At 45.6% G+C, this 13,016-nt stretch overlaps 1 protein-coding gene across 5 annotated transcripts in view; it reads left to right on the top strand.

The window, feature by feature from the left end:
* CFAP54 (cilia and flagella associated protein 54) overlaps positions 1-13,016 on the top strand; it is a 2,603,731-nt gene that overhangs the window by 267,605 nt on the left and 2,323,110 nt on the right. For all 5 annotated transcript variants that reach the window (XR_013608312.1, XR_013608313.1, XM_078677994.1 and 2 more), the window contains exon 9: positions 6,359-6,557. Coding sequence is in view for 3 of the 5 variants with exons in the window: in XM_078677994.1 (XP_078534120.1) it covers positions 6,359-6,557 (199 nt within the window). In the remaining 2 variants the exon portion in view is untranslated. The remainder of the gene's footprint in view (positions 1-6,358; positions 6,558-13,016) is intronic.

The raw sequence follows: 13,016 nt of genomic DNA, 5'->3' as shown, positions 1-13,016 counted from the left end.
AATATTTTTTATCGGGAATGGGGAAGAGGGGCAGGTGTGGCAATCCTCATACCACGCAATTCCAAGGGACCGTCTTGGGGGTTCAGGTGGAGGTAGTGGGTAGACTATTGGCGTTGAGGATATCGATGGAAATGCGCATACACACAAAAGCCTCTGTTTATAGCTGCAACGAGCAGCAGGAAGACTTTCTCTGAGCTATGATACATACGATCATGATTTCAATTTGGTCCCGGATGCCCATCTGGAAAGATAGTTGCTCAGGGTGGGACACACTGGCTCCATCTCCGACACATTACTACAGAGGTTGGATGAGGTTGAGCTCAAGGATGCGTGGCATCATCGCTACCCGAACGCTCAGGAATACACTTTCTTTTCAGCAGCGCACCAAACGTATGCCTGTATAGATCTATTTTGGACCTCACCCAGGGTCACGGCAGCTACAGAGGAGGTGTCCATCAGGGTGGGGGCATTCTTGGGCCACTCCCTGATTGTGTTAACACTGATCCTTCCTGGTGGTTCCCCTCGACAGAGGTCGTGGCGTTTGAACCACAAACTGCTCACATACGATTCCCATATTGCTGAGATACGGGGAGCTATTAAAGCATATTTGAAGGTGAATGACGTGGGCTCTGTTGCTATAGACATACTCTGGGATGCCCTTAAGGCGGTCCTCCGAGCAAGCTGTATAGCTATTGCGGCGGGCCTGACCAAAGACAGTAGAGCCAAAAAGGAGGAACTAGAAGCCCAAGTTTGGGAGCTGGAGGGAGTCCACCCTCGCACTTGGATAGTTCAAACACGGCGGTTACTTAATAGGGCGAGGAAACAGTTGAGGGCCCTTGATCTCGACTGGGCCGAGTATGCTCTGCTTCACACTAGGCAGCTCTATTATGAGGGGGGAACAAGGCTGGGTAGCTTCTGGCTCACGTGCTCCAGGCAGAGACGGCATCACAACGGGTCGCAGAGATCAAAAACGCCAGTGGAGAGCTCCTGAATTTGGATGGGGACATTGCGGCCGAGTTTGAGGCCTTCTTCACTGGCCTCTACGCGGCGGACTGCCTTGACCCCGTGGTGGCAGAGGACTACACTTGCCCCGCGCCTTTGACCCCTCTATGGGCCTCAGAGGCAGCCCACCTGGAGGCGTATATCAGACCCGAAGAGGTCCTGCGAGCCATTCAGGGACTCTCCGCCGGGAGAGCTGTGGGCGAGGACTTTTTCCCAGCCGACTTCTATAAAATCTTTGTATCGGACCTTGCCCCCCTTCTGTGGCTTGTTTAACACCTTTAGTATGACCGGGAGGCTAGCCCCATCAATGTCCATGGCCGAGATAGTAGTTCTTCCAAAGCCGGGGAAGGACCCCCAGGAATGTACTTCATACCGCCCTATATCTCTGCTCAATGTTGAGCTGAAGATATTCACAAGTATTTTAGCGGCGAGGCTTGCCCCCATATGCAAGGCATGGTCAACCCTTATCAGTCGGGCTTTATCCTGGAGCGTAATTGCTGCGACGGGACCCGGCGACTATGTCATCTCTTGGATAAGGGCAACACACCCAGACCCCAGCGATCTTTTTGGCATTTGACCGGGTCCACTGGCCATACCTACTACAAGTTCTCTGTAGGTTTGGAATAGGGAAGAGATTCACAAAGTGGGTGAATTGTGTCTACCAGAGCCCGCAGGCCCGCATCAGAGTGAACATGGTGGCTTCCCACCCCTTTCGGATTGGGTGAGGTACGAGACAGGGGTTCCCACTCTCCCCTCTCCTATTCACGCTCTAAATGGAGCCTTTCGACGAACGAGTTTGACAACTACCCACTGCCACTGGGATCCCGATGGGAGATAGAGAACACCAGATTTTGCTCTATGCCGATGATGTGGTGCTCTTTTTGACTCGTCCGTTGCTTTCTTTCCCCCGATGGAAGAAATCGGTACATTTAGCTCAGCGTCGGGTTTTAGATTGAACCTGAGAAAGACGCAGACTTAACAGTACCTACCACAGATCAACACCAGATAGCAGTGCAATTCCTGTTCACATGGGCCTCTAGCGGCATCACTTATCTGGGGATCCGGGTCTTTCGACAACCGAGAAGATTGCCCAGGTGAATTACTCAGAAATATTGACTAAGGTTCGACAAGAGCTGCACAGTTAGTGGCTTGGCAAAGTGGCTGCCATCCCGTCTTCTTTACATAATGCAGACACTCCCACTATGTCCGCCGCCTAAGATATTGTTCCAACTACAGCAACTCGTCGATGGCTTCATATGGGGTGCGAAGAAAGCACGTATTGCTTGCCACCTCATCTGACTCAGGAGGATGGGGACTCGGTGTCTCGTACTTGGGGCGTTTTTACGAGGCGGCACAATTACGCTGTATGGTAGAGTGGTATCAACTAGAATTTGAAAAACGCTGGTGTTTCATAGACAGGGGGTGGCTGGTATCCATATTTGGAAGGTCCCCTGGCTTCCCAAAAGACATCGACCACTAGGTGCCTACATCTCCATTTTTTTGAGATCCACTATGAAGGTATGGGACAAGGTGCAGGAAAGGTGTGGGCTCTCGACTGTCGTGTCACCCCTGACTCCCTTTATAGGGAACGCGGACTTCCCTCCAGCCCAGATGGGGAACGCCTATTTGAAATGGCAGGAAGCTAACTGTAAGCGTGTAGGCAACCTGTTAGACCTGTCTGCCCGTTGGGTGGTCCCTCCTGTCATTATTTATTTTGTGCCCTTTTTGCCCCTCATAACCTTTCACATTTTTATGTCCACTGGGAATTTTTGTCGTTGACATGGGGGTTAGGTGCTCCTTGACCCCATGTTTCCTCACAGACCCAGAAATCCCTCCCTTTTCTGAGGTAGAGCCTAGATGCCTAAAATGGTGGACAGTAACTGCCATAACGGACACCTCAGGAAAAAGACCCATAGGATAGAATAGGGACATTCCAAAACCTTCTGGACCCTGCTGGACCCTTGGTGGGGTGCCTATAAAAGGCTGACTGTGGGGCGGCCATTTTGTAGAGTTAGTGGACACTGAAGGGAACTGGAGTCCAGGCTGCAGGAAGAGGAGGTTGTTACACTGAAGAGGCTGACTGTCTCCAGGGGCTGCTGCTTCTCCGGCTGATGCTGCCCTTCATCCTGTTGACCTGACCCAATTCTGAATAAAGCTGCGGACCCTCCCCCTGTTCATTCTACAGGAGGGAGTTTACACTAACCCGGACGTGAGAGGGAAGTCAGGACATTACCCAAGCCGGTGAGTGCAGTTGCCCCCGCTGGGAGTATAGCCTGGGGAAACTGACCCCTAACGCCCTACGGTTGCCCTGGAGAACCGGAGAGTCCGACTGGCCCTGACGCAGCCTTTAAGTTCACAGGGCTCCGCTCAGGACTCTGAAGGCTGACTGTACAAACCCTCACGCAGTTCGGGATCTTAAACTTTACCCCCCCCTTTTTCCCACACCATCAGTCCGTAATATTCCCCACAGGGACAGCCGAGCAACTTACTGGAGAGCGGAATGCCGGGAGAGGGATCGGTGGTGTGGCGGTTGAGGGGCCTGTTGCCAGTGCGAGTCTGCTGGTGCCGCGAAGTGAAGGTGATTCACGCTGACAGGAAACTGAGGCAGCGTCGGGGAAGGCTTGGGGCGGGGTTGCCTGGAGACCGAGGCTTCCGCCCTTGTGTGCTGAGCTTCCGCCACCGCACTGCCGGCTCCGATTACCACAGGAGCCAGGGAGAGGTCAGCGTGCGAGGCGACGGTGCTGGTGAGAACTTGTTGCTCTTGTGAGGGCCTGTCGCGGGTTAGCGAGTAAAGGAACCCGCAGGTGAGGCTCTGGGAACCCGTGCTGGAGCGGAGGTACGAACTCAGCGCTTTAGTGAAAGCTTGTGATGGAATGAGGAAGCGGTTCTTCCTTCTTTCAAGGTGTGAATCAAGACCGAGATTGTTCCTAGTAGCTAAGGCATAATTACTTTGGTGAATGACTGTCAAATAGGAAGGTGCCAAAGCGCTATATTTGCCGACTCATGCTGAAAGGGAGAGTTGGGTCAGATCTCAGGCACAAGGCTGAAGAGTTGAAATGAAATGCTAACAGGAACTTTTCGCTAGAAGAAGTAAACCCATGAAACTGTACGTACTGATAATGAGTAGGAGAGTAAGAAGTCTGGCTCTAAAACCTGCATAACTACTGAATAATTTGTTAACCATTTCAAATGTGTCATTAATGCCAATGGTAACTATTCTGTGCAAAGTACATGAAGCAAGATTTGTTCCTTATACCTTATTCCTGACAGGCTAAAAGTTACATGAGGAAGTGTCCAATTACACCTTCCCATGAGAGTGGAAGGTTCTAGGAGGAAAAATAGCGCTTCCTGTGGAATTGGTGATAACAGCTAGTTGTTGATTTATGCTCTGCCTAATTATAAACGTCATGATTTGGAATAGAAAATTATAAAGCTTATTGTTAGTTATGTTTACAGGTGAACCAGAGAAAGTCTAGCACTGAAATACAGTCTGTGCTGTACCGCCCTTGTGATTAAGATTGGGACGGAGAACATTCCCTTATATGCTATGATTTATTGTTGAATGATATCAAATGTGATTTGAAATACTACTAAGAAAAATGTGATTGAAAGTATACTTAAAGAAAGGAAAAGATAAACTTTTCTACTTTTATAAAATTACGGTGTAGTGTTATTTTTGAATGGATGGACGCTAGATAACTGTATGGGTGTGACGCAAACTTAACACATATACCTGGATTGAGCCTACCTACCTTGTGCCAAGCTATCCGATTCAGACTGGTAACCCCAGGTCCAACACAACCTATTTGATACTGAGGGAGTTATGGATTACCCCCAGTTGGTGACAGCCTATGGTATTCCCAAGGAGGCATACTGGCAATATCTGGTGCTACGCCATTGGGTCACACAGCCACAGATGCGCCCTCATGCAGGTCGCCTACTTAGCAAATTCTAGCTTTGCTTTATCACACACACCTCAAACAAACGTCTTGTCAGATATCTATAATTTTCTTAACAAGGCCAAGAACCCCGCTAAATCCCCAGCACAGCGCAGGTGGGAATCGGAATTGGAACGGGAATTCTCTCCGAAGGAGTGGGCAGACATCATCCACAGATCCCTGGCTTCCTCATGCAGTACCTCGGGCAAGGAAATGCCACTAAAAACAGCTCATTATAGGTACTATACCCCGGCACGTATCGCCCGATGGAGACCCTTCAGCACTGATCTCTGCTGGAGCAGGTGTGGCCAGGTGGGAGCACTGACTCACATATTATGGCAATGCCCAAGGTACAAGCCTTCTGGGACACAATCCTACCCGTTGATGACCATATACATCAGACGGAGCTTCCCAGATTCCCTAGCTATATCTGGTTAGGACTTCCCAACCCTCTGATGTACCCCATTAAAACCTGTAGCTGGAGAGCAATTACGCTGGCTCTTGGGACCGCTAAACAGGTTGTATTAGCAAAGTGGGGCACGGAAGACATCCCAACAAAACTAGATTGGCTCCACAGAGTCTGGGAGGTGGTGGGGATGGAAAGGATCACAGCTAGGATTAGCCACACATTGCCCACATTTGAAAAGACCTGGGGATCCACAGTGAATTATCTGTCCCCTGAGTTCATTGAGCTCACCTGCCCACGTTACTTGAGGGTTCTGAGGTTTCCCACTACCCCCCTCGCTGACGAGCCATCCTCCCGAAACAAGGCAATGCCACAGGAGGGCTAGAACCCTAGTACGTTGTGCACTGGGCAGTGGGTGGGTCCCTGTTTCTCTTCTCCCTCTTTTTCCTTCAGTCTTCCTCCTTCTATCTTTTTATTTATCCCCTTTTATTCCTCTCTTTTAAAAATGGGCATATAAGTCATTCTATTCCACACCGGCAAGTGGTTGTAGGTGGGTATAGTGTTCACTGTTTGGGACAAAAATTCAATAAAACGATTTAAACCATAAATTAATGTTTAGCAGTAGGACTGCAAACAGCATTTGCGTTACCTTTGGTGAGTAGGTGGGCCAGGCATCCTTGCCTATGTTTCTCCTGACCTGAACATAGCAAAACAGGTAAAACACTACAGGAAATTTCGCTCTGATGCTTTTGGATTTCATTCTGGCACTTGTGAAGGAGGAAAAAGTAAGACTGGCAGGCCTCTACTTTTAGGTACGTATCTTGGGGTGTTATTCACTATGTTGTGTACTGCAGAGCTCAAAGACAGCAAGAAGTTGACATTGCACAAATAATAATCTAATTATTGGCTGTTAGGAGTTCAATCATTGTTCCTCAAAATAAATTGATCTTATGACTGAATTTTGGCATTTATTTAGCAGCCTTAGAGCAAGTATGTTCATTTTGTCTTTTAGTCGCCCTGGCCTCGCTCTGCTACAGAAAGACTGTTGATTGAAATGTTTGTGGGGAGTGCTGCCCACTTCCTGGCAATTCTGGAGGCTCTGTCCCGCAGCAACGTTCGAGGGCTTCTGCCCATCACACCTGTTCCTGATGAACCTGAGATCCAAGATGTGAATGCAGAGCTACTTTTTGCTGGAAGTGATATCCTCTTGGGTAATGAATTTCATAAAAGGGAAAAATATGATTGCTGTGTCCTCATCACAATGACCGCTCTGCTTTTGTATACATTGGTAAAAGTACAAAACAAGGGGGAATGGCCCAACGATCCAAGGAACAGGGTACTAGTATTATCAACAACAAAAATATCCCTTGGGTAAATCTAATGTCTAGATGGTAATCATTCATTCACACTCCACTCTGTAATCATGAATATTAAGAATACAATGGTTCTCAATACAAAAACATCATTCAATTATAAAAAAACTGAAATGACTGTTATCACAAAGTGTAAATTTATTTAAATCAAATGGCAGTTTAAAAACATTAAAAACAATCCAGATTATACAAAAGTATACAGAAAAAGACTCATTTTTAAAAATATATCCACAATGTACAAAGAACAGGAAAGAGACTAAGGGGCCTATTAGGATGGCGGACGGACTTGCGTCCGTCCGCCACCCCAGAGGTGGAGGGACCGTCCGCAGGGGCAGCGACGGTCCCTCCGTGCAAATTAGGATGTGACCGCCACCCTGGCGGTCACATCCTGGATATTTAACATTGCGGCGGGTGCTGCTTCAAGCAGCACCCACCGCAATGTTAAAAGTGCATGTTTAACATTTACATGCACAAAGCCGCAGGCACCGCGCGGTGCCTGCCGCTTTGTGCATGTAAATACTGGGGGGTACCATAGGTACCCCCCATGTGCACCCCCCACCCGCCTACACCCTGGGGGCCCGCAACGGGCCCCCAAAATCAAAAGTACACATGCTTTTCCACGGCGGAAAAACCGCCGCGGAAAAGCATGTTTACAAATGCTTCCTAATTTGGCTGACGGTGTCTGATAGACACTGCCAGCCAAATGAGAGCTTTTCCGCCGCGGTTGTATTCCGACCGCAGCGGAAAAGCTGCGGACAGAAACCAAGACCCACCAGCCATCGTAATGCGGTGGTGGGTCTTTGGTGACTCCGCAGAGGATTTTCCGCCTCCTCCGGGCCGGAGGTGGCTTCCGCCGGCCCGGAGGAGGCGGAAAATCCTCCATCATAATGAGGCCCTTAATGTCCGTGATGTTTAAAAATAACACATCGGAATGTTAATTCATTGGAATCCTGTATAAAGGTCAGAGTCACATGAATTTCTTCTGAAAATCCGTTCCGTGAATTTAACTTTGGTGAATTGCGTCATCGCGTTTCGGTGTATTGCTATATGTGCACCACCTTTATCAAGACTAATATTTCATTATTTCTCCTTCTCAACCAATATTGCAATAACAAATGATCTAGATAAAACACACACTCACGTGATAACAGTCATTTCAGGTTTTTTATAATTGAATGATGTTTTTGTATTGATAACCATTGTATTCTTAATATTCATGATTACATAGTGGAGTGTGAATGAATGATTACCGTCTAGACATTAGATTTACCCAAGGGATATTTTTGTTGTTGATTACATTGGTAAAAGAACACCTGATAGTACTGGTCTAAATCTCCTTTATAAGTCAGTGTTTTGACAGCGCAGTTATGATGAACTGTTTCTAACAACACACATATAATTTGGCTTTTAGTCCCCCCCCCCTTTCTACCATCAGCTTACTTCGACCCGCTTCTTTTGCCCATTGTCTTGCCACTTTGTCAATCACATCTTGGCTCAGCTTAGTGGAGTATTCGTCTCTCACCTAAAGCTATTAGCTGTTTGAATGCGTGCTTGCATTGAACTACATGAGCTACTTTACCTTTTGTAGACCTCTCTGTGCGCTCCTGCTGGTTCTTCCATGCATCTCACTCTGTTGCCCCCACATGTCCATCCTTCCCCTTTCACAGCTCATCACCCCCCTCCTGACTTCCACTCTCTTTTGTTTTCCCATCGACTCCTTCCCTCTTTCCCCATTTGCTGCTTATCGTAGCCACCCCTTCTTTACCAGTGTGCTCAATTTGACTCCTTTCTCTCGCCTGTGTGATCCTCCTCTCCACGCCACTCTCTTGATTCCTCCTTCCCCAACTCCTCTTTTATCATGTGCTTCTCGTCAATCCATGCAAGCCAGAAATCAGCCACCCTCTTGTGTGCCTCCTACTCCCTTTACCTAAAACGTCCTTTCCTCATGTAGGCTCTTCATTAGAACCGTTAGAGCTGTGATCTTTTTTGACTCTTCTGCTTTCTAGAAACAAAAGGTAACCTAAATCCAATTAGAGAAACTGGAAAATTGATTTGTTTGAAGGTTTAGGACAAAATAGTGCAAAGAAGCACAAAGTACTAATTATGGTCAATGATCATGGTAGATCAGGACCGAGGTCCAATTTAATGCTGTCCATCGGTTGGATGCAACCAGTAGACTGGTCCCTCTAGGGCCTGGACGTGGGTAAGTTCCAATATACAATGGGACTTTATTTTCTTTGAAGAAACATTCTTCTTTGCGTGGGACAAACCTAAAATACAGTATGATGCCATGGAACTGACATTGGTCCCCTTGAAGCGCTAGAGCAAAAGGTTTGAACAAGTTCCCAATGTTCTTTTGGTTCTCAATTAAACACTGGAGTAAACTTCCATGGCATCTCATGACCTCAGGGAGAGCACTTGGAGACTCTCAAGGTCTCAGTCAGAGTGCAACAGCAAAGTTCATTTGCCACTGGTCAGCTGGCATTCTTCACAGAAATGTCCTCCTTTCACCTTATCTATGTTTCTGGAGCCACCCAGAGGTTCATCCTTTTGATCCTTGGATATTATTCTGTTCTTGGATTTCAATTGGAAGAAGTACCAACCTTCTTAGCTCCTTCTCACAGGTCATAGCTACCAAGTTCAGCAGTTCCAGTTTGCCTGTCATTCTTTTCACAAGCCCAGCAGTGTTCTGATGTGCTGCCACATTTATTTCCTGGCTCTAGCTAGTGGGTGGGGATGACTCACTAACCAGTATCTAACGAGTGGAGTAAAAGTTCCTTGGGCCAACCTTACCCATATTTTCAGTAGTTCCTGTATGCCTTACTGCAAACAGATCCAAACTGCCATATGCTAGGGCACTTTCAGAATGGCACATGCCTTCGGCCTCCCTAGAAATGGGCTCTGAGGTCTGAGGGTGTGTTTGTGAGTGGGATAGGGATATCACCCATGTCCTCCCATAACTAACACTAAGATCCAGTCTGAAGCAAGCTTTATACCCACCGACCAAAGTCTGGTAGGGCAAACTCAATGTCCTTTAGCAACAATTGTCTTGGAATCGTGTCCCCTCCCTTTAAAGTGTGCCCCGAGTTTTAGAAGTGGCTCATCAGATCTGACAAACAGGATTGGACACTGTGTTCTAACAAGATGCACACTGCCCCCACCCTGCATATTCTTTAGCGTTTAGAGAAGTAATCTCTGCCCATTCACGTCAACCTAATGTTTGCTCCTGGGATGCATTTCACACCTCTTCCCAGGCTAAGCATAGGCTGAAAGTAGCTGGAGAATCAATGCAAGTTAGCCTCTTGGAAGGGTGAAAGGTAATGTTCTAAAAGTTCCCTTCCCTTAATATTTATTAAAAATCTGACTTCCCCAGTGAGTTATATTACTTTTTAATAGCTATTGATAATGTTTTTTTCTATCCAGTACCATTTCTGAAATACAGTATCAGTATTTTAATCTGTACTCTGAGTTTCTGCTCAGGACAGCTAGGCCTGCCACTGTGAAAATAAAGTTTAGGGCATTGTTATTTTAGGGGCAAGGCAACATTAATTCTGTATGTTCCACTTTTAAATACCATGCTCTCTGCCTTGAGGGCTACTAGGCTTGCGTGGGGGTGAATTACTAACATTTAAAAGGGAGCTTTTTACCTGTTAAGAAGAGTTATTTTAATAGGTCGCACTGCAGCAGTCAGGCTACAATGGTAGGCCTGAAGCCACGTTTCCCTTATCCACACTAGCGGATGGCACAATAAGTGCTGCAGTCCACGGGTGACAATTAACTTCTCATGCCATGGGTGTATTTCTGAACCATATACTATGGATTTATAGTAAAAGTAAATAAAACATTCAAGGATTAGCCAATTACTACATGTTTTAGTGGTCAAAGTACATACACTGGGCACTAGACAGCAGTGCCCCAGTGTGCAGAGTCTAAAAACCAGCAATTAGATTTAGCAAAAATGGGGGTGACCATGCAAAAAGGGGGCATTTTATCAAACATGGTAGTATAAACCCTTTTTGGGGTACCTCTAATGGGTATCCGAGGTAATTACAGAATTCCCCTTACTCTAGCAATACTTCCCAGCACTGGCAGTCCAATTATTATTTGCCCAGTTTCCCTTATTTAAATCTATTTTACTGCCATTTGTTTGTGCCAGTAAAACTGATATACTACCTGCTTACATTTCACTATTTTTCCAGGCTACTCACATCTACATATGCTCCTTTCAATCCGTAATCTTTCTAGAGGTATATTTGAAATGGGTATCCGATTAATTAGTACCACGATTAGCACCAACACAATGGAGGCATTCAGGGAAAGCTCATATGTTATTAATTTCTCATTTACTACCTCTCTCCAGTCAGTTATGTCGCCTCAGTCTGCATACTCCGTTTAAGTAACTGTGAATGATAGAGCAATGGAGAGATCTAAATAATACTATTGTAAAACAAATATATAAAATTCCATTTCACTAGAGGTAGGATACATCCATTGTCAGCTAAGTTAGTATCGCTCTCTTTAAATCATCACACCCATATTTAAACTTACTTTCTTAGTAGCAACTGTAGTTAAGAATGCATTCCCCACTATTTCGACCGAAGTCATTAGTATCATTATTTTTACGCTTTAATTCCACCAAAAACATTCTACCTACTATCCTACTTCCTACATTTTGGACACCAGTTGTCTTCTTTAAGGTACTGTCTGGTGCAAGATATATCTAGGTAGTCTCAATGATCTAATGCTAGTAAGTCGTCCTCTCTCACTTGGGTGTTACTAAACTTTTTACAGGCTATCATTAGTTATAATGGGATTTGCTTTTATCATTCTCTTCTCTCCCGCCTTTCTTAATTGGTCAATTAGTTATTCTGGTGGGCACAAACTTATTTTAAGAGACTGGAACTCTTTTGGTCTCTCCCACCGTTCGTGGTCCATAGGCCTGCTGGAAAATGTCCTGGCCTGGTTGCTTGTCCTTTCAGGTACAGACATGCATTAATGGCGCACTGGTTGCACCTCAGGTGACAATGGACGTCATTTAGGGGTCGCCATTTGTTGCATCTATGACCCCTAGCTTACCCCTTACGACCCTTGGCCTCAGAGGTGGCAAAGGCTATGACAAGAACAGAAGGTTAACCGCAGCAGTGCAATGCGGATATTACTGTGACATATTAAAATGAACTATGATTGTCAAGTTTCATTGCGGTAAACATTTTTGCAATTATGTGCATATGTGCATAGGTGGATAAGAAAAAAACTGTGAGCGATTTAAATAATGTGGGTTTCCAGGTTTGCATCTTTGAACAAACTCATATGGTTTCATGCAGTAAAAAAGAGAAACGTGTAATATTCTCATAACATGAGCACCCTATTTAAAATAGGTACTATTTAAAATAGACACTGATGTGTATTATTACCTGTTGTGTTATTGTATAATTGTGTGCATTAGGGGCTATTAACTTCAAGAGTATAAATGACTTATGACAAACTCTTGCTGGTAGTATTAAGTGTCAAAAACATATGATGTCACTTTCTATGATGGTAATGGGGCAAAGGGTAAGTGATGTCACTTCCGCTACCCCTGACATTTTGATGAATCGAAGGCCATGCAGGTGGCACACAGTTCCATTATTGGAAGAGAAAAACGAAAAAAATATTAATAAAAGAAACTAAAAGAAATATATAGATGATTGAAAACATTCTTCTAAGATGCAATTAGGACAAAGATGCAGATTAATATATTTGGATAGTAAACAATATACAGGGGACAGTGTGTATAGTAAATTACAAGGATTAAGGATTGATAAAATGTATACACCAAGATGATTAACAGGACAAGCAATGCTGATTGAAGCAAGGGAACAGCATTGAGTAGTTGAGTAAACAAAGATTATAAAGTGTTCATTGAGGAAAGAGCTCAGTTGACATAAAGGAAAATAATTTGATTCATCTTTAATAGCCGACATGTGTTTATTCAAGTAAACAGTGGTGGCCTCTCGCAACATTATAGGTGTCACCCGGGGCCGAATGTTGAATCTGATGACCTTCCAGACCGGCTGTGGTGCAAGCTATGCACACGCCATTGGGCTTTGTCAATACAGAACTTCAGATGATGTACAGTACACTCTCTAGGCAGGCTATATCTAGTCACTGAAGCCCAGCTGTCTAGAATGTCTGTGCTGTGCTGTGCCTGCCTTCTGGTGTCTGCTCTGTTGCCGTTCTCGCAGGAATTTTAGGCAGACTGAGATACCAGCCCCAGACATGCCACTGGCCTACTCAAGAAGGTAATGTGAGTTATAG

Source organism: Lissotriton helveticus, chromosome 1_1 (genome assembly GCF_964261635.1).
Source record: "Lissotriton helveticus chromosome 1_1, aLisHel1.1, whole genome shotgun sequence".
NCBI lineage: Eukaryota > Metazoa > Chordata > Amphibia > Caudata > Salamandridae > Lissotriton > Lissotriton helveticus.
The sequence above is the reverse complement of the archived record's forward strand: the minus strand, read 5'-3'. Positions and strand labels throughout refer to the sequence as shown.